The sequence below is a fragment of the Lycorma delicatula genome, chromosome 7 (assembly GCF_047948215.1).
Source record: "Lycorma delicatula isolate Av1 chromosome 7, ASM4794821v1, whole genome shotgun sequence".
Classification (NCBI taxonomy): domain Eukaryota; kingdom Metazoa; phylum Arthropoda; class Insecta; order Hemiptera; family Fulgoridae; genus Lycorma; species Lycorma delicatula.
In genome coordinates, this window is record NC_134461.1 from 20,709,531 (window position 1) to 20,736,653 (window position 27,123).

At 31.7% G+C, this 27,123-nt stretch overlaps 1 protein-coding gene across 3 annotated transcripts in view; it reads right to left on the reverse strand.

Moving 5' to 3' along the window:
* PpV (Protein phosphatase V) overlaps positions 1–26,915 on the reverse strand; it is a 41,480-nt gene extending 14,565 nt beyond the window's left edge. Inside the window, exon 1 of one of the 3 annotated variants that reach the window (XM_075370382.1) lies at positions 26,813–26,915. Coding sequence is in view for 1 of the 3 variants with exons in the window: in XM_075370380.1 (XP_075226495.1) it covers positions 672–740 (69 nt within the window). In the remaining 2 variants the exon portion in view is untranslated. Of the gene's footprint in view, positions 1–489; positions 644–671; positions 771–26,812 lie in introns of those variants that run through there. The other 2 variants (XM_075370380.1, XM_075370381.1) reach the window with 2 other exon arrangements.
* Positions 26,916–27,123: the final 208 nt, after the last annotated feature.

The following is a 27,123-nucleotide window of genomic DNA, read 5'->3' on the forward strand; positions in this document are numbered from 1 at the left end:
ATAAAACCAGTAAACAATTTTATACTACTGCAGCATGAATATAAACATTCAACAAATCAACTCCTGAGCCAGTCAAAAAACTGACATACAAAAGGTACACAAACACATTTTAATGTAGAATTTAAGAGAGTAAACACATTTTAAGAAAAATTTTCCCCTTCTTAACTCAAAAACCAAAAATAAACAAATTTCTTTACGTAATTGTAATAAATATTCAACTTTCACAATTCACACCTATACACGGATTTGTCACTTGTTCAGGAAATATCCTTGTAAATCTTATATCACGAAACGTCAGTAAAAGCTATAAATTATTATGCCAATTTAACATGAAGTTTTATAAACCACTTACTGAGAATTTAAAACCTACAATTAACAAGGTAATAAATAATGCAAATAACTAAATCTGGGTGGAAAAGTTTATGCTAATATAATTAAATACCGGATAATTAATCTAAAACATTAAAAAGCTATTAATTTTAAATGCACCTTAACCTCTAAGTCGACAGTACACAACACAAAGGCAATCGGCGCAGATCCGTCGTTTAGGTTAACATTGTATTTTAACAATAAATTTAGATACTAATACGTAAAACGTTGATCATAGCGGTAGAAGTTAGAGAAAAATATTTCTGGTGTGCTTTAAAACGTCAAGTGAAACAGATAAATACCTTCAAATCATTTTCAGGTAAATATTTACACTCCTTTGCTATCTCAATCCATTTGTCTAGGTCAGCCATCTTGAACACGTTAACAGCTGAAGCATAGCGCCTCTACAGGCACGATGTTCATACGATTCATTCAGATGTTAAAAGCGGTTATTTCAAGTAAAATAGATAGAAAAAAATAAATATTATTTGGTAGTAATTTTGAAACTGATCGTTCAGTTCATTATTAATATTAGTTAAAGTGTACTCAACCAATTAGATTAAAAACTAAACTTTTCAAAGGAACTGTTTTCATTTTGTTGAATTCATTGTTTCGCTTTCCAGAATTTTTGATTTCAATCTGGGTCAGTCACTTGAGGATAAAGGAGGTCCCAACACGCGCAATCGCGCTTTTGTATCGATTTTACTATTAAAACATCTGAGCTTTTATCTTGGAATTCTTATATGAAACAATTTGTTGCACTATTAACTGTTTAAAAAACAATTTTTTTGCCATTAAATTTACAAATTAACTACATTTAATTTATAAATTAATTATAATAAGTGTAAAATGATAATAAACTAAAAATTTACGATTTAGTTTAATTTATATTATAACTAGATAAACACTTGAAAAACTGTATATTTCTAAAATTTACATGATTAAACAATAATACTATTTTTCTAGTAAACGTATTAAAACATTGCAATGTGCTCATATGACATAATACACATTCACCAATAAATGGCTAATGTAAGCCACAAAAAAAAAAAATAAATAACCTGCCAATATACCGTGTAGGTACTTTTTTATTTAAAAGTAAGATCATTGAGAAATATGATAGAATAAAAAAATTCCAAAAAGATGATATGGTTAATGGTTAGATCAGCATGATGATCTCCTAATTAGCTTGTACGGGTTCAAATCTCTGAAATTTCTTTTAGATGAAATTAAATTTTATCTTAACTTTTTAACAGATTCAAAAGAAAAACTTTTTAAAATTTATTTAAGAAAAGTAAAACAAGGAAAAAGCATTGATTTATTATTTACTTTATGGTATTTTTATTTAATAGAAAAAATTAATTTTGTTGCCACAGAATTTTTAACAATTTTTAAAAAAATTTCAACTTCTCTTTATTTACCTTAAAAGTGGACATTGATTAAGCTGACAATCACTAGCAAATTCTTAATAGCAATTAACTGGACTGACAGTCCAATTTTGGAATACTTATTTGAATAAATAATTAAAGTGTAGAAAATATATTTGAAAGAAGGATTTAATTATGTCATTCCACTGAATTAAAATAAACTTATTACATTTATTGTCATCAATATTTATTGATGATATACTTCTATTTCATATCATTGCTTTGTCCTCTGTAAACTAAATTTTATTGACGTAATTAGTTTATTTTTAATAAATCTTTTTTTTAGATGTAAATAAAACTTTTATCAGTTTTAATGATTTTTTTACATGAAGAAATCTTGTCAGACAATCTAGAGTTTAATTTATTATATGATATCAGAGGTATAAGTTAAATTTCTACAGACCCTATATTGCAGGAAGGTCTGTAGACTAAAGGTGTCTGAAGGCCAAGGGAACTTAATTCAAAATTTTTTTTACGTTAAATGCACACAGAACAGATAAGTGGACAGAACCAGATACGAATACTTACTGTAAGAATATGCTGTGTTACAAGTGGATGCGCATGCATATTTATATTTTTGGGAGTCCAAAAATAGATCTTGCTGAGGGTACACCTTATACACTGTTGACCCTATGACTCGATAAGGACTGAAATTTCTTTGAATGAGTTTGTATAAAATGAACCTTGAAATTTTGAATATATTGTTTGATATTTTTTGTTGCTCTTTTAGATAAATTAAATATTTATAAATAATTACTTGGATAGGTAAACCGTACTGGAATCTGTAATTTTATAAATTGTTTCGACACCTCAAAAATTGTTAAGCTTTCATTTTCTCATATAATATAAAAACTTTTATCCATTTAATTATGAAACCCTAAAAAATCTTTTAAATTAATTTTTTTATATATCACATAACACATTTATCTATTGTGCTAAATGTAGAAATGTTGAAAATAATTTTATTGACTAACATATTTCTTTTGCCAAAATATTTTGTTTAATCTGGCACAATCATACAATATATATAATAAATTATTATTTTAATTTGGTAGACAACAATTTCAAATGTACTTATTTATATTATAGTTCAATTTACATTCTGTTAGTTTAAACTAAAATTTTTACTATTTTTTTATATTTGTGAACATAGAAGTTTGAATTTGCAAATATATGTTCATTAATTAAAATGTCTAAAGAAACAAGTCAAGTTTTGTTATTTACTTTTGTTTATGTTAATATGTTATCTTATAATGGAATTGTCTCTTTAATGCGTAGTCAACCAGATGAAGTAACACCTTTACTTTTGATTTTTGTTTTATCTTCACCGCTATGAAATCTCTAGATCAATAAAAATTTTTAAAAATAAATAAGCAATTGATTCATTTTCATATAAATTTAAAAAAATACAATCATAAATCCAGTTTTCTTCTTCTAATTCAGTTACACATTAACAGCATATCATCTACTTTTCCACAATGGATTAAATTTAACATTTTGTTTGTTAAATATTATTATATGTGATTTTTTTTTATTATAAGTAACATTTTAACTTTTCACTGAGTCTTTAATATAACTCAAACATTTTCATGATTAAATCATGAAAGGTTTTCATCATATAGCAGATTAGCTTATTTTGAACAAAAAGACTTACTTTTTCATTCAAGATATGAACTAATAAATATTGTAAACTAATACATAACAGTCACAGTATACAGTTGAACTTCTATTATCCATCAGAAGGAAAGGAAACATATTCCTTTTGGTTCCCCTTTCCATTACCCTAGAATACCTTATATCTTGGGAAGGGGTCATCGTAGAGAACTGAAAATCTGATATATTATAAAATTCATCGTCTATTATTTTTACACTAAAAACAAAATCAAAAATGTCATTAGATTGTCATCCAAAAGGAAAAATTCACAACTTTATGTTTCCCTCCCTGGGATAACATGAATATATCCTGAAAATTTGAAAGTAATCAGTTAGTTCACACGTGATGCTATGGTAAATGTGGTAAATGTGCCACAAACCTTTGCATTTATATACTAGTAAACAATTTTAAAATAATGCACTGTAATATACATATACTAATAATTTGGTAAAATAACACAGAAGAGAATTTAAAACAATTGCATTGTTTTATAATGGCAGTACATTTAGTAGCTCTATCAATAAAAAATAAATAAAAAACCAAATGAACAAGTGTACTACATAGATGGTTCTATTTGTTTCTATAAAAATACAAAAATGTTCATATTTGCTGAACACAATGAGAAAAAATAATTATTAGGAAATTATTAACCCATATTTAATTTTTTTTCTAACATTTTACCTAAGTGTGAAATTGAGTTAAAATTATAATATAATCCAAAAATTATGCGTTTGTTCAGTTTTTAAAAAGATATGAGTTTTTGTAAAGCTACAGTGTGACTAGTACAGAGAGAGTAATGTGTCTTGTGCGCTGTAACTCAAATAATGTGGCATTGTGGTAGAGGATAAGCAGTTTCACATGAAAGGTTATTTCCTCAGCTGTGACAGTTAACAAAGACTGATGGTTGAATGGGTTAATGAATAAATGGAGTAGTAATTTACAAATAAATGATAAAAAGATAATTTATAGAAATAAAAATTCATCAACTTTCAAAATAAATTGTTTTTAATGTTCTTAAAATTACCCTTTAGAAATTAATATAATTATATATGAAATAGACCTTAATCTAGCCCAACCCCATAAAGGGAAGACACCCACCTTCTGACGTTACCAGTTGCCACACCACCCCCTCCGTTCCAAGCCCTGAGGGGCTTTACTGGAGGTCATCTTTAGACCCTCTAACTGATTACATCTCACAGTCATCAGCCAGGCTTTGATCGGAATGCCACGATGTAAATGCCTTGGCAGACATTTGCAGACATTGACAGTAAAATACAAATCAAATTTTGCCTTCACGTAGGCCTCAAATGGATATGTTCACATCCAACCTAACATTATTCCCTCAAACTAACTGAACGAAACCGCGGAAGCACGAACCCGGCGCCTAGTAAAGATTTGACAACTGATGTGACTGTGAATGCCTCAGAGAACGAACGAGTTTAAAGTTAAATCAGTGCTACACTCATACCAATTAACGTTATGTTTTATGCAATATAGAAATTCAGACCTACACCCAATTAAGTCAACCAGTCTAGGTCACCTAACAAGGGGAACGCAACCTCATTCCGGTCCGCGCAGTAGCAGGGACAAACCCCGCAACCCCCACCCGGTCACATCATGATGTCTCGCGTGGTATTACCAAGTCACGTTCACGACCGCCACCGGCGGAAGGAGGCCACGCCCCCGGTCGCACGGGTTAACATACCCCGGCGGCGCGGCCACCCCCACCAGTGGAAGCCCCAAAGCGAATTACAAACAATACCAATATAACCGTGGCATGATGCCAATGGGCCTATCTCCAACCAGTCTAATGCCTAAGCCGAAACCTTAACCGCCCGGGATCCTACCACGACGAGTACCTTGATTAAACTCCCTCTACAGACCTACACACCCCAAGGACGCGAAGAAAACTAGCCACTATACTCCACTCCTCACGGATCATCCAGTTAATACGGAGATCCAGAAAGGAAGAATGTATTCTCTCAAGTTCCCTAATAGCTCGTGTACGTTCGACCTCGTATCGGGGACAGACGTAGAGGACGTGGTCCACTGTATCATCAGTCCCAAAATCCGGGCATTGACTCGAATCCACCAAACAAAACCTAGCCAAACTCGTCCGAAAGGCACCATGCCCGGAAAGAAACTGTGATATACCTATTGGGGAGATCCATCCAATCGCACCTAAATCAGACACTATAGGAAATATACCATGCGTATATCGACCTGTGGGGAATTCGCCCCAGCTGACCTACCAAGACGCAAGGCCCCGGTCTTCAATCTCCTGCTTTCGTTCTGACGTCAATAGGTTATTTAACTTAGAAATAAAGCGATCCTTACGCTCATTAGCCAAGATATCTATTGGTTTGACTCCGGTTATAACACAGACTGCCTCCCGCGAGACTGTTCTGTAACCGTCTAAAACAGCTAGCAAGAGGAGTCGCCGGGCCCGCAGCAAAATGTCCGCGCAATACCTAAAAGCCATACGGTGAGCCCAGACAGGCACAGCATACAGCATAATAGCTTCGCTGACACCTTTGTGAAGGATACGCATGGTACGGTATTTCAACTCCCAATCGGGATGAATGGATTCCACAAAAAGCATCATTTTTGCTACATACTGTAGATGTTCCTTGAACCGAAAATTCTCAACTATAACACCCAGGCATTTTTGAGTCGAAACGTACAAAATGAGGAGACTAGTCATCCGAAACCGGATTTGTCGGGAAGCAGTCAATCGGCCCTTAAGCAACGTCATTGTGGTTTTCTCTGGGCTGAAAATCATTTTTTGTTGAAGGCTCCACTGTCGGAGTGTCTCACAATCACGAGCAATTCGGAACTCTACCTCGTTACGCGACTCCCCTTCAATCAGTAGCAGCGCGTCGTCAGCATAAGCGATGACACGACAACCACATGACAACCTTAAATGCAACATCGAATCGAATTCTATGATCCAAAGAAGGGAACTCAGAACACTGCCCCGAGGGCATCCTTTAGTTAAGATCTTACGAACCTCTGAGCCGCCATCACGCAGGGAAACGGTCCTACGGCTTAAAGAGCTTGAGAGCACTTTCTACTTCATTTCGTGTACACTTACTCTTCTGCATCTGAAACAGGGCTGAGGGCCACCATAAGTTGTTTAATGCCCCGGATATGTCCAGAAAAATCCCTAATACATGTTTACATGGACTGGAGGAAGCTATATCTATCACCTTTAGTATGGCATCATCAGTGTTCTTGCCTGGTCGGAAACCATATTGATTGTACATTAGCAAATGATCCAGTGGCTTCTCTAACATTAATACGTAAATATAGGCCCATCTTAAAAACCTTACCAATCACGGGCAAGAGCATTAGTGGACGGTAAGAAGAACTAACAGTAGAATCTTTGTCACCACCTTTGAACACCAAGTCTCCACGCTTCCAACACGCTGGAAAGTGGCTGACGAAGAGCAACCTATTATATATTCTAGTTGGAATGCAAAGTTGGCAGGAGTCTATTACTCCCTACTTTATCGCAGAACCTGGACAGAGTCCCTTGCTGCTGGATCATTCTAATCGGGCTTGTTTTTAAAAGGGTTATTTTTTTTTAATCTCGGATCTAATTTTTCAAGTTTTGTCTATTATTATTTTAGTGAATTTAAGACGGATTTAATTGCATTCCAATCCGTTGTTAAACCAGCGTTATCGAACCCATTTCATGGGCCGACCGCGGAAGGCTAGGCTTATAAAGCCTGTCCTCCCGACGTAATTCCCCTTCAGACCGTCCACTGAAGTCCTTTCGGTGCTAACTCTTTAATAGGCTAGCAGGAATACGCCACAACGGGGCACTAGCTATAAGGAGGGAGCAATGCGTCCCCTTTTCCGGAGGAGTCGCAATTGCTGGGATATTTTGTTTTACTGTAAGTTTTTTTAAATTTAGACCGCGTTTTTGTTTTATGCGCGACTTACCGTGTTTGACGTCTTCAAACTATATAACTCGCGAAAACTTTTCACTCGCGACCCCGGAAACGCGTCTGACGCACTATTCCGTTTATGGCTCATGCGATATGGAGGCCCCTAAGCCTGGTTTGTCGATTTTCGGCTACCGCACCGCACCATCACGGTATATTCTAGTTAGAGAAATAAGGACCACTGAGAGCGCTCAGACGAGGAACTCCACTGTGATACAATCATATCTGGGGGCTTGTGCCGTGCCATGCTACAGATCACCTGGCGCACTTCCACCTCAGTGATCTCAGAAGATTGTATGTTGGTCTCGAAAATTGCAACTTTCCGCCTGACACACCGGTGGTATGAAACCTCACCCACCATAGTGTCATCCAGGAGCAAATCATTCAGCAAAATATTAAGGACATGGTCCTTATCAATTACCACACCCTCGCGGGTTGACAAAGCTGACAGGAGGACATCTTTCCTGCGCTTAGGCCCAAGGGTCTCTATTCCCTTGCTCCTGAACAAAGGAACGCCAGGAATTACGGTTGTAGGACCTAATGCTATGAAAGTATCTAGTCTTTGCTCTGCGGAGCTGCAAGTCTTTCACAGCAACTTATTGCTGTTTGTGTATGAATGAGGTGGTTTGCAGAAGTGAATTCTGTGTTGGAGTGAGCGGTATCTATATGTGTTTTTTATATTATCGTGCAAAGATGTGCTCTGTTGGTATTGTGAGAGCTTATTAGAGTTTCAGGAATATATTAGCATAGATAAAAAAACCATTAAAACTACATTCTAAAAGAAGAAACATAATTAAATTTCACTTATCACTAACAACTAAGACTTTTCTAAACCTAATCCAAATTCCAGTGCTACATAACTTACACAAACATATTCATCTACAAAAATAATCAGTGCTACCAGGGACAGATTGAAAAAGTTTGATTTAGAATGAAAGCTAGCTCAGTCTGGTAGAACTTTTATAATTTTCTTAAGTTGTTATGTAATAAAATTGATTTAAAGATTGTTTCACATATGTGTACACTTAGTTTACATCATTTATCAACTAATGATTAATTAAATTAATCATTATATTTTTATTATCAATATAAGTTGAAAAACTTCACATCTATTTAAAAAATAAAATGAATGCTCTATATATTGAATTTAATAGAGTAATATTTTTTTTATGATGTTTGCTTGACTAAGTAAATGCAATCAAATTAATTTTACAGTTAACACTTTATCTCTTCTACCTGATTTGTTACAGCAATAAAAAGTAATAAACATAATATAATTTTAGTATTGTAATAAATTGTTTTTCAATTTGAAAAGCTTTGTTTTAATTAAAATGTCTGATCTGGAACTTATCACAAAAATTGTATATAAATGTTATTTTATCACATTTATCAAATCATGAAAGGCTGCTTGTATAAGATGGCATTGCAGCACAAATTCAAACTGTCATACGGAGTCGAGGTATTCTAATCAATTATGAAATAGAAAAAAGAATTTTAATTTTTAAAGACTGCAGAAATTAAAAAAAAAATTACAAATGTTTTAAACACTCTTATCTGTATTCAACAATAATTAACTTTAGCTCTAGACAATTCTAAAATAATATACATTTAATTAAAAATAAATAAATAAAAGTCTATTAATTCATCAAAATAATAAGTAATGAAGTAAAACTAAATGAAATATAAGAAGATATTTTATAAATAGAATGAGTATAAAAAATAACAATTAAAAAGTTTCTGATGATAATTATTCAAGTAAGAACATATTATTTATAAATGTAAATGAAAAAGCAGAAAATTGAGATATCTAAAAAATTAATTTTAGTTGAAAAATCATTAACAGAGTAATACTGATTCTTTAAAATAATTTTTTTTAAATTTTATTAAAAAATCAATCAGTGAAAAGATATTTTAAAAGTAATTTATTAAAAATGATTATGCTAGTAAAATAAGGGTTTTTCTTGAACACCAAAGTATTGTGCTAAGTTGTATGAAAATATTTTTTCTGTTGTCTGGTTCGGTAGAAATGAATATATTTTTATGAATAACTGACTACCTTATTTTAACAAATGTAGTATATAACATAATATCCTTCTATCTTCTTGAAAATTTTCTGTTATCGTTGGAGGTATGTATGACGACAATTCTTCAGCTGCAAAACAGAAATAAACTATTTCTTTGATTTAATCAACAAAAGAAAATTTAATAATGTTTGCTTATTTTCTTATTCTTCTGTTTCTGTTTTTGTATCGTTCATTCATGTGTCATCTCGTAGAAATATATGTATAATTTTTTTATCTATACTGGTGACTGAAATAGTGTAAAACTCATTAGTGATATAGATGTTTTATACCTTCGGAAATGGTACGAGTGCAAAAGAAAAACTATAATTGTTTAATCATTTTTAATAAAATATATTTTAAAAAGTTATATAACATAGTGATTATTTTAAAGTACTGGTTAAGATAATATTAAACACTTTTAAATTTATTTTATCTTTCAGGTGAATTTTATAAAACATCCCTAAATATATAGGGGATTTGTAATATATTAATATAAATATATTTCACGATAAATATTGTTATATGAAATTACTAGAATACTATTATAATCAAAACATAAAAAATGAAATGCTGATCCTTAGTAAAAAAATATTTTTTTTAAATTTGTAAATGCAGTTTTTCTCAAGAGCAGTCATTATAGCATAGTGAACTCTAATTACCCATGTAACAAACTGTTGCAACCGACTTAGCAAGGTGCATTCCAATTATACACATCATGGTTGTACCACCATGGTTGGGTGGTTATTGCTTCACATCTTTTGAGAAAAATTATGTTGCTAAATACTAAGAAGAAATATTTTCTGTTCACTCATAACATTTTTTTTAAAACTATATACAAAGTATAAAAATGCCTGTTCAACTCTACAGTCACCAGCCTGAGGTGCCTCCCATACTTCTACTTCCACTCTTCTGAAAATTGATTTTTTACACCCACTCTTCAATCACAATTAAAAGGAAAATGTGTAGTGCAGCACAATGGAGCACATCAAAAAATAACTGATTACTATCTAAATGGCAGTGATAGTACAATAAGGCTGATTTTTCAGACAGAATAATACCAATATTGCTTATGTAATTCCTTATTTAAGTTAATTAATTACGTGAATATTAAAATAAAATATGTAGAATGATTAAAATTTATGTTAATAAAATTAAAAAAAACAGATAAATGAAATTAAAACCAAAATAAAAATATAAATAATGAATTAGTAATATGAGCTGTGGTTAAACTGATTATACTGTTGAAATTTCTATGACACTTAGTTCTAAGAATTCTAACTAAAAAGCACGCTTTCACTTTTCAGTGATAGAAACTACTGCCTAATAATGAAAAAGATATAAAAAGAAAACTTATTCACAAGATGAGATTACTTTTGGCTCAGAATGCATTTAGGAAAAAAATTAAATGTTGAGTTAGTAAAGGTAAAAGTGACCAGAAAAAAAGAAGAAAACTAACGATTAAAAATTTTCAAGGAATCTATAATTTAATAAAATGACTCTAGAGTTGTTATTGATAATCATCAGAACTGATATATTTATTTATTCTTTTTATCATATTGTCATGTAGTAAAAGAGATAATGACAATATGTTTATTCCATGATATCTATTTTATTAGTTAATTGATTTATTTCAAAGACAAATTGATTAATCTTATTAGTGTACAGTATTATAAATAATTGGCATATCAGCAATAACTTTTTCATTTATCACTTTAAATAAATAAATCAGATTATATACAGAATTTATACTTTACATAAAAAAATTACTGTCTGAAAAGTTGAACTCATGACCTTTACATTTAGAATTCATTTCTTTTCTATAATCCTTTGAAAATTCTTATATAAAAGATTTTATACTAAAATACTGCTACAATTTATTTGTTGCTTATAAAATGATTGTTTGCAAACATTTTATAAGCAACAAATAATATTCAATGACAATAATGTATTTAGTAAACTGTTATGGTTAGGTAGAATAATAATAAATCTTAGTAGTAAACAATATTTAAAAAAATAACTTTTAAATAAATATTTAAAAGTTCTATTATGTTTGATATGAATTTGTCAATCCGATATTATTAATCTACAGTAAAAACAGAATTTGACTTTAGATCAAGAGTGTAAAAATTATAGAAATATTATTTAAAATGATCAATTAATTTAATTTAAAGATTATACATGCTTCTCTGTTTTACTGAAATTATATAAAAGTATACTTAATTACTATTTAATGTTTAGAAAATTTTAAAAACAAATTTTATCTTTTTCACTTTGATTGCTCCCAGCTCAAAATTTTCCTGATCACAAACCACTCTACATTTCTTCTTCCTTATGGTCTTAACACCTCACATTTTGTTTCCATTAAAGTAAAATAAATTGTAATTATTATTTTTTTTTTTTTTATAATAGATGGATTCGTTCTACTTCCATGCTAGTCTATGCTTCTACTGGATTCATTCTACTTTCATGCTTTTCATTCTACTTGTAATGCTAATTTTATCTACCATTCCATGGAGCAATTTCTGTTTTAAAATTAATAATATGTTCTAAAAGAAGTTACAGAATTGTTTTGTTTTGAATTTTGTTTTTTAGGTACTAAAATAAAGGATAGAAAACTAAGCTAGACATCAAAACCAGACTGGCAAAAGCAAAGCTGGCTACAAATGATAGTCTGCCAGTATCAAATTTAAATCTAATTAGAAAAGAAACTTTTTGAAAATATTTGTGTGGAATGTAGCATTTTATGGTAGTAAAATAATGAAACAATAGGAAAAACAGACATGGAAAGAATATAGTCTGATATCTGTTATTAATAAGGGGAATTTGAAAGTTAGGTTGATGGATGAAGTTGAAATTAATAGATCAAGTAAAATAAAAGAAATTTAGGCAGAACTTTGTAGAGGTAATTTAGGTTGATAGACTATATAATAAGATCCAGTTTTAGTTAATTTCATAATAGAGGGATATGTAAAGGATAAGAATTGTAGAGGAAACAAATATTGGAATATTTAAAACAGATAACTAAAGATATATTGTTTATTTACTTATTTGATGCTGCTACAATCCATGGAGAATGCTGACCTCTTGTGTTACATTTAGAATTCATGTACTGTGTAACATATATGAAGATAAAAGGTACCGTTAAATATGTTAATATCAAAGGTTTAGCACAAAATATTAAGTAACGAAGAACAGTATAAAATCAAATGAAATATCAATCCAATTATCAATTTTTATATGACTAAAGCAATGTTAAAATATTTCTAAAATTTATGTCAATGAATTTTGTTGCTTTCCAGCTGAAAATTCAGAATCATTGAAGATATAATAAAAATTGATTAAGTTTTATGATGTATTTTTTGAAAATAATTATAATTATTATATTCAGTTTGTTCTTTAAATAATGTTTATTTTTATCTAAATTTCAAGGTTATTTTTATAATTATGGATTTATATAGTTTATTTTAATTTATATAATTAAGGTTAAGAGATCTGTTGAAGGTTTCAGAAAGTAATCCTCAGTTCATCCAACACAGTGTTCCAGGAATGTTCAAACAAAACTGTTAAATGCATTGTTTAAAATTTTATACTGGACAGACAGGATGTAGCTTCAAATGAGAATACAATTAATTACAGTACTTTAGTAACAAATCTAATAAATTATTTAATGCTACGATTAGCATTATATTTATGAAAATAATTTTATAAATTTTAGAAAATAAGTATTACTGATGTTGACATAAATTTTCAACAGTGTTTTTTTAATATTGTTCTTGTCTGAGAAATGATGAACTTATTCTTATGTTGATAAATTAATTTCAACATTAATAATACATAAGTAATATATATATTTAATAAAACCAACATCAAAACTAGTGAATATAAATAAACTATACGAAGTCCTTTATTTAAGAGAAGAGTAAATTTTGTAAATAAGTTTTTGTGTAATTTATTAAGACATCCAGATTTAGTTAGGTACTTAAAGTTGGTTTTATATATAATTATTTTCCAGTTCTATTTTTAACCTTAATAATTAACAGGAACTAACTGGTTTTTAAATACAGCTTCAACTACTAGCAGCATCCTATTTTTAATCCATATCCTTCAATTTCTAGGTTGCTTTTCCCTGGTGTGTTTTAGTTGTAAATAGAGTGAAAGGATTGCAGGAAAGCTTTATGGTAGGACTGCCACCTCACTGCCTTCAAACTTGCAGGCTTTAGTTTCAGAGTTTGCTTGCCTAGGTTCTTCTGCCTTCTTCACTGTTGGGAATTTCCTCGTCCACTGCCAAGGCCATACCTTTGGGTATGCAAGTTAGTAATAATTGTTTTATAAATTCCCTCCTGTTTGCTGATAATTTGGTTATGTTAGGGAATCAGAAGACAAACCCCAGTTGCTTGATTTCAAATTTACTAGGATAGCTGGAAAATACAACTGTAAAGTTTCCACCATGAAAACCAAAGTCATGGCTTTTTTTAGCAATAAACTTGTTTGATCTAAAATAGTCATGAACAAACAGATTTTGGAATAAGTGACACATCTTACTTACTTACTTAGGATGTGATATTTCTTAATTAAAAAGTAATAATGTAGATAATAAGACTCATAGATTTCAACAAGTTTGTGGAACAGTTATACGAAATTTGAAAAAATATATCTCGTATCGATACCAGTATGAAGTTTTAAAAAACATTAGCATTGCCTACTCTTCCTTATGGGAGTGAAACTGGATGATATCAAAAAAAGAAAAATAAATATCCAGACAATTGAAATGAAATTTTTAAGAAGAGTGAAGGGAATAACAGGTTGGACAGATACAGAAATTACAGAATTAGGGATGAACTCCCAGTGATGGATGTCAATGAAACAATTAAACAGCACAGAGATATCTGGCTGGTTATTCCCAGAGAATGGAAGGTAGTAGTTTACCTGAACATGCATCAGACTGTATTCCAGGAAGAAGGTGAAAGACTGGAAGACCGAGGTTACGTTCGGCAAAACAGGTCTAGTACCTAATCTTTGGCAGCAGATGATGTAATTTTTTAGAAGAAAATTTTATTTTAATTTTTTTCAAATATTTTTTTTACATTTCTTTACTTCCATTTTTATTTAAAATAAGAGTTGCCTATAAAAAACTCTCCCTTAATAAAAACAAAAACTACTTGCAAGAAACGCTAAGATGAGAAACCCGTATGTAAAAAGGTATGCAAAGAGATGGCATGAAAGATACTGCTATATCTAACTTTGGACTATAACTATCTGGAATACCAGGGTATGGTTAACGGGCGATCGTAAAGTCGCGTAATCCAAATGACAACAAATTGTTTTTTTGAAAGTCGTTTTATTAATTTACAAAATAATATTAACATTTACAAATGTATTACTTACAAGTGCTGGAAATGTTCATTATGATTTTCAATGCGTGCATCAACTTGTTTTCATACATTGTATGCGATCTTTTTCAATGTAGCAGCAGTGATATCTGATAAACAGTCCTCAGTATTTCGTTCATCAGATGTATGCGGGTTGTTTCAAAAAGCCTCACAAATAAAAATCGGGAGGACTTAGGTCCGGTGAACGAGGAGGCCATCCGGTCATCGAAGAAATTGCATACTACCGTTCGCCGTGTGCAATTGCTTCGTCTTGTTGTAGCCAACAATCACGTTCATCAGTATATAGCAAAGCTATAAACTGCATGATTATTTCTTGACACCGTTCAGCTGTGATGGTCTCCGAAAAAAGATAGGCCTGACAGTTGTCCGACGAGATACACCACACCCCAATTTTTTGCAAATGTAATGGCTGTTCATGGAACACATGTGGGTTCTCTGAGGATCATATTCTGTAATTTTGACTTTTAACATATCCGCTAAGATGAAACCAAGACTCATCGTGAAAAACCTTGCCTAGAACAGATATGTCATTTCGAATGAAACTTCCAAACCACCGACAATTCTGTATTCGTTTCTCCTTATCTGGTTCTTGGAGCCGATGAATTACGTTAAACCAGTGCGGATGTAATCTCAGAACTTTAGTAGCCTCATGAATACTTCCGTAAGATAGTCCAATCTGGTTAGAAAGTTTTCGAAGAGACTTTTTTGGAGAACGAAGTGTTTCATTTATCGTCTCCAGAATGCCGTCAATTAAAACACTTGGACGACTGGTACGCTTACGGTTATGCACACTACCCGTATCCCGAAGACGATTAAATAAAGGACATATAGTGGATTTGTTTGGCACATTATCAACAGGAAAAGCATTTAAAAATCTTCTTGACACTTCGCGTACGATTTCCATCGCAGCAACTCACAACAATAAAGACGTGTTGTACTTGCGCAAAAGATATTGCTGCTCGGACTAAACTGCTGCTTGATGCCAGCCCGGAAGCGTGATCTAGCAGTGCTACCATACACTATTCTGTCACACAAAAAATTACCCAATTAAAATATCTTTTACAAATTTAACTATCATTCCTACAAAGCAGAAAAATTTGGGTTGCACGATTTTACGATCACTCAGTATAATTTTATTTTTATAAAAATTAATAAAAGGAATAGAAACAACGTAGAGACTGCTACTCAGTGTCAGATAAGACTTTGGTATCCGGGATTAGGTATTATTTTTTATCCAAAGTTTCCTAAAGTATTATTATTTTTATTTTATTTTCTTCCAATTTTCATGCGAAAACATCACAATTTATTTCATATATGCGTTTATTGAAGAACAAGGAGTGGAAAAAAATGGGTTCAATTAAAAACCTTTTTCTAATGAAATCTGCTAATACTGCACATTCTAGAGGGCATACATACCACACCTTGTAGTAATTTCTTTATGTTGATAATTAGCATTCTTTTTTTGATTTATACAAAGAGCAGATTTTTTTGCCGTTTGTATTTCTTGCGAATGGGTTTTTTCATACGGTTAATTGTATCTTGTAGGCCTATTACTATTCTAAATAAAACTAAAATAAAATTTTTATTTTTATTATTACTTTCCCGTCTAGATAGCGCTATAGCAGAGTTATACCTGTAGAAGGGAAAGTATTGTAATCGGTCCAATTTGGGCACATGCTGTTTTCAATGGATCTTGACGTTTTGACACCTTATGAACCCAAAAAAATCCAAAAACCGGATGGAAATTTCCGGATATTAATGTTTGTATGCACATGTCTTTTATGTTGGCCTTTAGATCACCTTTTATCTCCAGAACTACTGGACCGATTTTGACCAAACTTGGTCAGATTACTTCTATATATGACGCCATAGATTTTCAACTTAAAAGGTCAAGGATGAGGCATAGAGCAAGGTCGCCCTCAGTATCTCGAGATTTCGTCTAATTAAGGCCATATTTTTCTTAGGCATATTTGTTAACAATTAAAAAATAACAAGATTTGCAAAAAGTATTTTTGCAAAATCGCACTCCTACTCCAAAAAACGCTGTAAACTACTGTTATGTTGTGACGTCACAGGTTAGGCTGGGTCTCGAACTAGATCGCCCGTTGATTCGGTACCTGGTGCGTTAAGCCTAGCGTTACACCAGTCTGCTGACTAATAAGCGAATTTGTTCTAAGTTGTGAAACTAAAGTAGTAGTTTAGTTAGTGCCGACCGTCGCCATTAGTATTGCCACAACCGCACGAATTAAATACGGTATGCGCGCGCGCTTTAGTCAGAATCATTGCATTAAATAAACGAAAAAATATTATATCTAAATAAAATGATAAAATTTAAAATTAAGTTGTGTGTGCATCAGAAACAATCCACTTTTCCTTAGGGGAAAGTCCTACAATGTGTTGTCTACTTTTTCTAAAAATCTTAATCTAATCTAATCTAAATCTTAATCTAATAAATAATACATTTTCTCTTCTTTTAAACCAACGCCAAATCTAAGATTATTAGTATTTGATAGTTAAATTTTAATTTGGTGTCGACTCCAAAAAGTAGACCATTTTTGAGTAAAATAAAATATTATTTTTTTTGTTTTTTAGTGTAGATTTAATAATAAAATGTTCAAAATGAGGATCCATTCGAGTCAGATATTTAAATACAATCTGAATATGCTGCAGATTATTCTTTTTAATGTATATATATATATTTTTTTTTGATTTAATTGTTTTTTAAAGTTATGCTTGTAATATCGAAAAACTATTACTTAAAGGAAAAGATACACTCAGTGTATTAGTCGATTGTCGTGGTGAAAACGGAGTTGACTAATACGATTGTAAACGGATTTAAACAAAACGTTATAAAAAAAAAATGAAATAATTTGGCTGATACAGCTCGAAGAAATTAATTTATGTAATAACGTTGTTTATATAGGGTATGATTTCATAGAACTGATGTTTTTTAACCTAACCGGGCATTACGTCATATTATTGAAATAAATAATAGGCTAAACACAATGGATAGGATTCCCTCATTACCTTGATAACCAATGTTAACCAGTGATTATTGCTGCGTCAAAACATAATAATTAACTATTATTATTTTAAATGAAGAAATACACGGTCATTTATTTAAGCCTGTATAATACGTATAATTTTCTTGTTTGTAAGACTAGGGAAATTTCTTTATTTGATACAAAATAATCTTATAAATTACGCAAACTGTTACCGTCAAATTTATAAACGATTTAACTTTTTTTTATATCGTGTGTAAAAAATAATTTTTTTTCAAAAGACACGCATGCACACTCATGTATAAGGCAACTAAATTAAACTAAAAACACAATAAATAATAAATTTAATACTTGTACCACTTTTAAAAATACTCGTAATTTAAACAAAAAAACCCTTACAGTTATTATATAAAAAAAATAAATTCGTATTAATAAAGATAAAGAAAATAAATGTGTTCAGTTTTTCTTACTAAGAAAGTGGTAGTAAGTTTCTAAAAAAACAGAGAAAGAAAAACTTCCCATAGAAAAAATAAAAATCATATTTATATAAAATATTATTTAAAAAAAATTAGATAAATTACTATGTAAACAGACCTACAACTTTACTTAAAAAAAGGAGTTTATAATAAATATTAAAAATCCTTGAAAATAATTGAATTAGAGACTGAAAAAATGAATTAAGTTGAAAAAATTAATTCTCGGATGAAATTAACCGACAGAATTACTTTTAAAAAATTAGCTATCGAAGGATGATATAAAAAATTAAAATAACCTACAAACTTTGTTAAAGTTAAGTTGAGTACAATAAAAATTAATAAATAAGAAGCTGTAAAACAGTAATTCAATTGGAATGTTTCTATGCATCTGAATACTTAGCGACATAAGTACTTAAAAAAATTGAAACAACAGAAAGAAGAATTCTGGAAAAATGCTCGGCTAAAAGAAAATGAAAGGAAATTGATAAAAAAATAGAAAAATCACATCGACAATGAAAAAGAAAATTTTATTTAGTTTTTAATCAAATTTATCGAACGGATAACAAATTGACAAAGAAAATATTCAGCCGATTGTTTGAAAAGAAGATAAAATTTGGAAATAAAGTAAAAATTGAAGAGAGGCGGGAATAAAAGCCAGAAATATAATACAAACTCCAAAATTCCAAGAAAAACATAAACTAAAAACAGGGAAAACGTGGACAGAAAAGCGATAAAAACAACATTCCTACTGATTGAAACAATATTGGCGTAAGATCAAAAGCCAAAACAGTAAACATTTGTGATATATCTCCTTAATCGGCTTAACTGGGAAAAAATCAATGCATTTCATAAAGATTAAGGCATTTCATAACAGATAATGAATACACACGGTTTGAACGAAAAGTTAAAATTTGTGATGGTTATTTTTTTAAAAATCAGTAGAAAAAAATTTAGTTTCCAAAATGGTAATATATCTTAACTTATTTTGAGAACAATTATTTGAAAGACGTGAGGTTAATCCTCTGGAGTTCTAGAACTTATCAACTTATTAACTTAAGAAGTCCAGGTATAAAAGAGATTTCAATATTATTTATGACATTTAATAAATCGATTTTGTTAATTTGTAATTATCTTACTTATAAAAAAATAATTACTTAATACAAGAGATAAGTATTAAAGATTAAAAAAGACGACTGCCAAAAAAAAAAATTGCTCTTTTATATAAGATAAAGAGAGGGTGGGTGACAATTTTCTATATAGTATGATTTTTTTTCAAATTTTAAAAATTTATTTAAACATATACATACATACGAGGTGCGACAATAAAGTAATGAGACTGATTTTTCTTTGCAAGATGTGGCAACCCTGCAGCTTGCGTAGGCACACCATCTTTGACCTTGGTCTATAAGCTACTTCTAGTCCAAGCGGCACATTGATGCAACTGCTCAGTCGTGAGTTGTGCCGTAATAAGTGAACACGTGTTTGTGTCTCTCGTCACAGAAATGAAACCGCAAAATATTGCGCAACGGTATGCCATTTCTTTTTGCGTTAAATCGGGTGAAAACGCGACGACAACTTACGGTAAGCTTCAGAAGGCTTTTGGAGAGGAGGTTATGTCAAGAGCTCAAGTTTTTCGGTGGCATACAATTTTTAGGGAAGGCAGAACGAATGTTGAAGATGAAGACCGCAGTGGACGACCATCAACCTCACGGATAGATGTCAACTTGACCAGGGTGCGTGAAATCGTACAATCTGATCGAAGATTATCCGTGAAAATGATCGCAGAAGAACTCAACATCGATCGAGAAACGGTTCGTCTAATATTAACTGAAGATCTTGGTATGAGAAAGATTTGTGCAAAAATGGTCCCCAAAAATCTCACACAACAGCGAGAAACACGGAAAAATGTGGCAGCCGATCTGTTAGAGCAAACGGAAATCAATCCAGATTTGTTGAGTGTTGTGATAACACGTATCACTGGTGATGAAGGTTGGTTTTTTCAATACGATCCAGAGACAAAACGCCAAAGTTCGCAATGGTGCTCAAAGGGATCACCCAGGCCAAAAAAACTCGCATGTCAAAGTCAAAAGTGAAACGCATGCTTGTGTGCTTCTTCGATTCCAAGGGAATCGTTCATAAAGAGTGGGTGCCTCCTGGACAAACAGTTAACCGATATTTCTACAAAGAAACTTTAGAAAGACTTCGTAAACGAATTCGTCGTGTCCGTGCCAACATTGCTGATAATTGGAATCCGCCATATATGGATAATGCGCCATCCCATACTGCTCTGTCAGTACAGCGATTTTTAACCTCAAAACAAATTTCAGTACTATCACAGCCACCTTATTCACCAGCTATCGCTCCGTGCGACTTTTTTCTATTTCCAAGAGTCAAAATGGCGGTCAAGGGACACCATTTTCAAACAACACAAGATGTCCAAAAAGCTGTGACGAGGGTCTTTGGAGGATATTACAGAAGATGAGTTCCAGAAATGTTACCGTCAATGGCAGAAGCGCTGAAATAAGTGTGTGCAATCAGAGGGGAACTACTTTGAACGAGACAACACTAAACATGACTAAAACGGTAAGCAACATTTTTTTTTTCACATCAGTCTCATTACTTTATTGTCGCACCTCGTATATGCACATATATACACACATATTTATGGAGCCTGTGACATTCTCGTAACTAAGGATTCTAAGGCAGGGTTATACATCTAAATCGGTTCAACCGTTGAGCTGCTACGGTGGAACAAATATACAAACATACACCCTAAACACATTACATTCCTTTTAGGGCAGTCGTTTAAATAAGGTTCATTTCTGAGTATATCATTTAATTTTTATTTTGGTTTGGTTCCGTCATGATTTTGTATTATACTAGGAAAAATACCCCGTTTGAATATTGAAAATCGAAAGATCGATTCCGAAGATATAACAACATTTCCGAATAACCGTGATCTATTAGATCGAGCGTATACCTGATGCATGCAAAAGTTAGCCTTCAACCTAATAACAAATATTACGTTTTAATTTTGAAAATCGGACGATTTTTTGCAGATATGTTATAAGAGGATCCTATTTCACCTCCGAAAACAGCGGCCTAGGGGCACCACGTTTGTTGCCAGTTGATGGTGTTGATGTGCAAGTCTCGTACTAAGTGCTCTTATCACCTTACCACTCTAGCCTCACAGGCAGTCCTCTCAGGAAGTCCATTATTATTAAACTTTATTTAACGTAAATTTAATTATCTTATTTTTGTAATATTATTCATTCAATTGATTCGAATCATGTAGTTCAAATCCAGCTCATACAGTAATCGAGGCTCACAGTTCATTAATTTTTTTCATTAAAGTTTGCGCTTTAACCGCCAAATCTCCACTATTACATAAATATTTATATAACCTATGACACTCCCGGTAACGTAAGGATTCCAACGCGGGGTATACATCTAAATCGGTTCAGCCGATGAGCTGCTATGGTAGAACAAACATACATACATACATACACCGTAAATACATTACACTCCTTTTCGGGCAGTCGTGTAATAATATATATTAGCTTATTATTTTCATTAATAATTCTTCCAAAATACCAGAGGTTATCATTTTAACCCGTTTATCGTTATTTTTTACTTGTCGACGCACAAATATAGAGCCGCTAAATAAGTGATAATATAATTTGCGTATTATTTTATCATCAAAGGTAGACTTATTTATAATTAAATGACATGAATTTTCTGGAGTAATTTTATTATTCCAGAAACAAATGGTTTGTAATGTATTTTGATAATTATAAAATGTTATTTCTGACAATATTGGTGTAAATCGATAACAATAAAAATAAAACAAATTGTTGTGAATAGTTCTAAAGATAAACAATTTTTTCAAATTTTCAAATTTTTCCATTTTTTTAAGTCGGCAAAAACTTAAAGATTAATAACATGTCATTAGTTTTTTGTTTTAAATTTGACACCGGCTTGAAAAAGCCGGCAAAATATCAAATAACTTCCGAAGTTTTGTCCTTGACAGTTTTTATTTCAAATAATTCATAGGGTTTTTAAATATTAATGACTTAGTTATGCAATATTTAACGTTAAATTGCGAAGATGACCAAAATGACGTTTTTATCATCACAGTTATGTCGCATTTAGAATATAATAGTTAAAAAAAAACATTTGCCAAATTTTGGATCCCATTTGACCCCTTTGCTGGACAACTACTTCATGTAACTTTTTTAATAAAAAACAGATAAAGTATCAGAAATTAAAAAAAAAAAGTCATACTTGATTCAGTTAGATTTGACAATTAAAGTTTTGCTTTAAATACGGGTTCCATTCACCTTGTTTGCTTGAGGCTTAAACATTTATTTATTATTGAAACATTTTACTTTTAATTATATACTTTCAATAAGTTCTCCCAATTTGATGTATGTTATTCAATAGGTACCGAAAATAAAAAGCTGATAACACAGTTGTTGGACTTTCTCGGAACGCGGCTTTGCGTTCCCGGAAAGTCCTACAACTGTTAGTTTTTACTGATGCACGGCTTACACACACACACACACACAACTTAAATTTTAAATATTTATCATTTAATTTAAATATAATATTTTTTTATTCATTTAATTCAATGATTTTAACAAAAGCGCGCGCGCATACCGTATTTAATTCGCGCGGTTGTGGCGGTACTAGCGGCGACGGTCGGTACTAAACTAATGTAATTTCACAACTTACATAGAACAAATTTCGCTTGTACGGTCGCCAAACTGATGTAACCGGGAGGCTTAACTCACCAGGTCCCGGGTCAACCGGGCGATCGAGTTCGAGACCCAGCCAACCAGACCTTTTACACTTTAAATATTATTCATTTATTTAATTCTGCCGCTCTCCTTTGACGTCATAACATAGCAGTCGATTGCAACAGCAATTTTTTGGGATGGGGTGCGATTTTCCAAAATTTGTTTTGCAAATATTAATCGTTATTAAATGTGTCTAAAAATAATGTGATCTTAATTAGGCGAAATCTCGAGATACTGAGAATGAGCTTGCTTTACAGCCCCACCCCTTGACCTTTTAAGTTATAAATTTAATGGCTTCGGTGCCCCATATATTGAAGTAATCTGATCAAGTTTGGTCAAAATCGGCCCAGTAGTTCTGGAGATATAAGATGATTTAGAGGCCAACACCAAACACACACACGTACATACGAACATTAACATCCGGAAATTTCCATTCGATTTTTTGGTTCCTTAGGTGTGAAAAAGTGAAGATCCAGAGGAAGCCGCATATGCCCAAATTGGACCGATTACAATACTTTCCCTTCTAAAACTATAACTCTACTGTAGCGCTATCTAAACGGGAAAGTAAAAATAGTTTATTTTTAAAAAAAAATATAGATATTGATGTCCTCTTTTCCTACGAGGTCGAAAATCAGGCCAAACTATATTAATACAAAATAAATAGTCAAATATTTATGACAAATTTCGACTTTTTTGGTCAACAGCATTTCAAAATGAGAGGTAAAAACTGTTTAAAAATAATGTTTTATAACCCCCACTCCTAGATTACTTCGACTCAAAACTTTGGAATTCTAAAGAAATTCCATAGTACTGAAGTTTAAGTTTCTACGACTCTACATAAAAAGTTAAAAATAACTAGTGGCGAATACTACGTCTTCCTTTTTTTAATTTTGGCCATAATTTAGTGCCATCAATATTCCTAAATCGAATTTTTTTCAGAGAATTTCGAAATTCGTTGTGCCAGTCCGGAGATGTTAATCAAAGTTCAGGTACAATAACCTCAGGAATGGTCGACCTCAGACTGTACAAGACTCACTTTATTTACATAGAATACATATTGATTTACATAAATATCATCCTCAGTCATCCTCTGAAGTAATTCCTTGCGGGGTTCCGGAAGCTGAACAGAAAAGGAAAGGTACAACAAAGTAACTATCTTCTGGAAATTTCTATAACCTTTTTCGTTTTTTTTTTTTTTTTGACTAGGGGGTCTTGAAATGTAGAAATTTGCAAAAACCTCGATACTCAAAATCTTAGCCACCGTTGTACATTGCAGCAGCAACAGAGTTGTAGTCGGAAAAGTAAAAATTGACAATTTAAAAAGAGGCCATTTATACCTTATGTTTCATAAAAATTATGCTTTTCATACCTTCTTCTCATCCACCTATGAGACGTCGTCAGGTATTTAGAAGACTCTTCCTTTCTTCTTCCATTTTTTATGTAACACTTAGTTCAAGAATAATATTTAAAAAAACAAAAAAATTGTTTTTTTTTTACAAAAAAAAAATAATGAATAGAATTCTTTTAAGATTTCAGACTTTTTTAAATTTTTTAATCTGTTTTATCTATCATTATAAACATTATCTTAATTTTTTCAGGCTAAAAATAGTACAACAGGAAAAAATGTATTTATTACCTTTTTCTCCCAATTTAATAAAAAAAAACTACGTGCTGTTGTTGGCAATGGTCTTTTTTTATTTTTCCGGCTATGAATTATACTATACAAAAAAAGTTGTTAATCGGGTCAAATTTTTCATATCGAAATTTTTGCAGATTTTGACGTTTCATGATCCAGTCCAACCAAAAAAACAAAATTTTAATAAAATATTGTGGTACCACGTACGTTGCGAATATGTAGGCCAGTTTTTTGCTTCATATTTCTTCCGTGTTATGAATCGAATCGGATAAAAGTTTTCACGATAATTTCTGTATACGGCGTGATATTTCTGTGTAATGTCATTTAATTTTGCCTTACAATCGGTCAAGGGAAGCAAAGAGTACGGACATTATTGTTTCAGTGCATCAAAATTTTATCAAAGAGTAGATATTTTTTTCAAATAATTTAATGCCCCTTACGTAGTTAAGAAATTTCCTGATGGCTTTTGGTTTTACTCAAACCCCAAAGTCACATTCTTGTGGTAATTAGATGGTTTCATAACATTAGTACGTTACTGTAGTTATGTATTTGGGCTATTCCATTTTAGTGGTGGAAGTCTAATATTTTATATTTTTTTCAGTTATCTCCCACCTTGGTTTTGAGCTCATCCAAATCAGCAGGTAATGGTGGAACATAAACGTTTTGTTTCACATATACAAGAAAAAAGTCACAAGGTCTATGCCTGAACATCTTGAAGGCCAAGAATGAAATGCCAAGTCTTGGGCTACCGTACACCCTATTCAGCCTTGAGTAATGGTCTTGAAATGTAGAAATTTGCAAAAACCTCAATATCCATAATTTTAGCCATTGCTGTACATTAGTTATACGTTGCTGCAGCAACAGAGTTGTAGTCGGAAAAGTAAAAATTTACAATTTAAAAAGGGGCCGTTCATACCTTATGTTTCATAAAAATTATGCTTTTCTTACCTTCTTGTCACCCACCTATGAGACGTCGTCAGCTCTGTTGTTGTTGAGCTTTGTTATTGTGTCTCCTTCAAAAATAAATGAAAAATGCCATACATTTTTGTAAAACGCAACCGCACAAAATAATAACTTTTGGTGAATCTCATTCTTGCAGTACAATCTCGTACGAATTCTCAAATCTTCATATGCGAACAATGTGACGTGAAACTTTACCGCTTAAATGAAATGTTGGTTCATCATTGAAAATTATCGGTAAGAACATATCGTCTTCCAGATCGACTTAGAACGTATCACAGAAATCTTTATTTCTTCTTTTGTCAATTACACGAAGAGCTTGTGGTCGGTTGCAATCGGTGCGGCCTGAAATGCAAGCATCGTTTTAACACATGCCAAAGAGTCGTATATGGTATCGCAAGTTCTTGACTACCTTGAAAAATGAACTTTTTCGCGCTTCACACATTGAAGACCCTTTTAAATTTGTTGTACATTTTCCTCTAAAGTGTGTGGTCGCCCTGAACTCTTCCGCTTACATCAACATCCCGATTTTTGAAATGTTTATCCCGGGGACGAATGTTCTTAGCCGACGGTGGATTGATCCTGAAATTCTGTTGAAACGCACGCTGAACCGTTATTATTGACTCTTTCTTGCTTAACTGTAGAACACAAAACGCCTTCTGTTTGCGTAAACACCGTGTTGTTTACAACTGAGATTATTAGCGTACGTTTGAGCGCTAGTATTGCAATTTGGCGGCCGGTATTTGAAACTAGGACGCGCACTTTCAAATGGTGCGAATTTCATTCGCTGGCAACGCGAAGTTACACAGATGTACTGTTTTGAAATCGGGTAGTTCTTTTTGATATATGCTGTATTATGTTTTTTCTAATGAAATCTGTAGACCAACTTTTTCTAATGTTTCCTTGAGAGGTGCAATCTAATTTTAACATTTTCTAAATCTACAGTTATTATATATTCTTAATTTATTATAATATTATTTTTACAATATTATAAAATTTATTGTTTAATTTCTTTTCAATAAATATAAATAAAATGTTTATGTAAATAGAATAAAGGAAAAACGTTTGTTTGCCAATTATACATACCTTGACTGTTGTACATTGGAATACAACATTCTATGTAAGGATTAAAAGTATGTGTTATGTTGCACCTTTTTCATGACGTATAAGACAGTATGTAACGGTGAAACGATTCAAGAACGCGAGCAGTCGACGTACATTATATAATGTTGAACATTAGAAAGAGAGATCGAAGTAAGAACGAGGGAGTTAAAGAAGGAAAGAATAAATAAAAATAAATATGTAATTAAAGAAAAAAAAATAGTTTAAATTATAGATAAAGCAATCTTAATTAACTGCAATTTGAAAATTCATATTACGATTCCAAGTAAATTTAC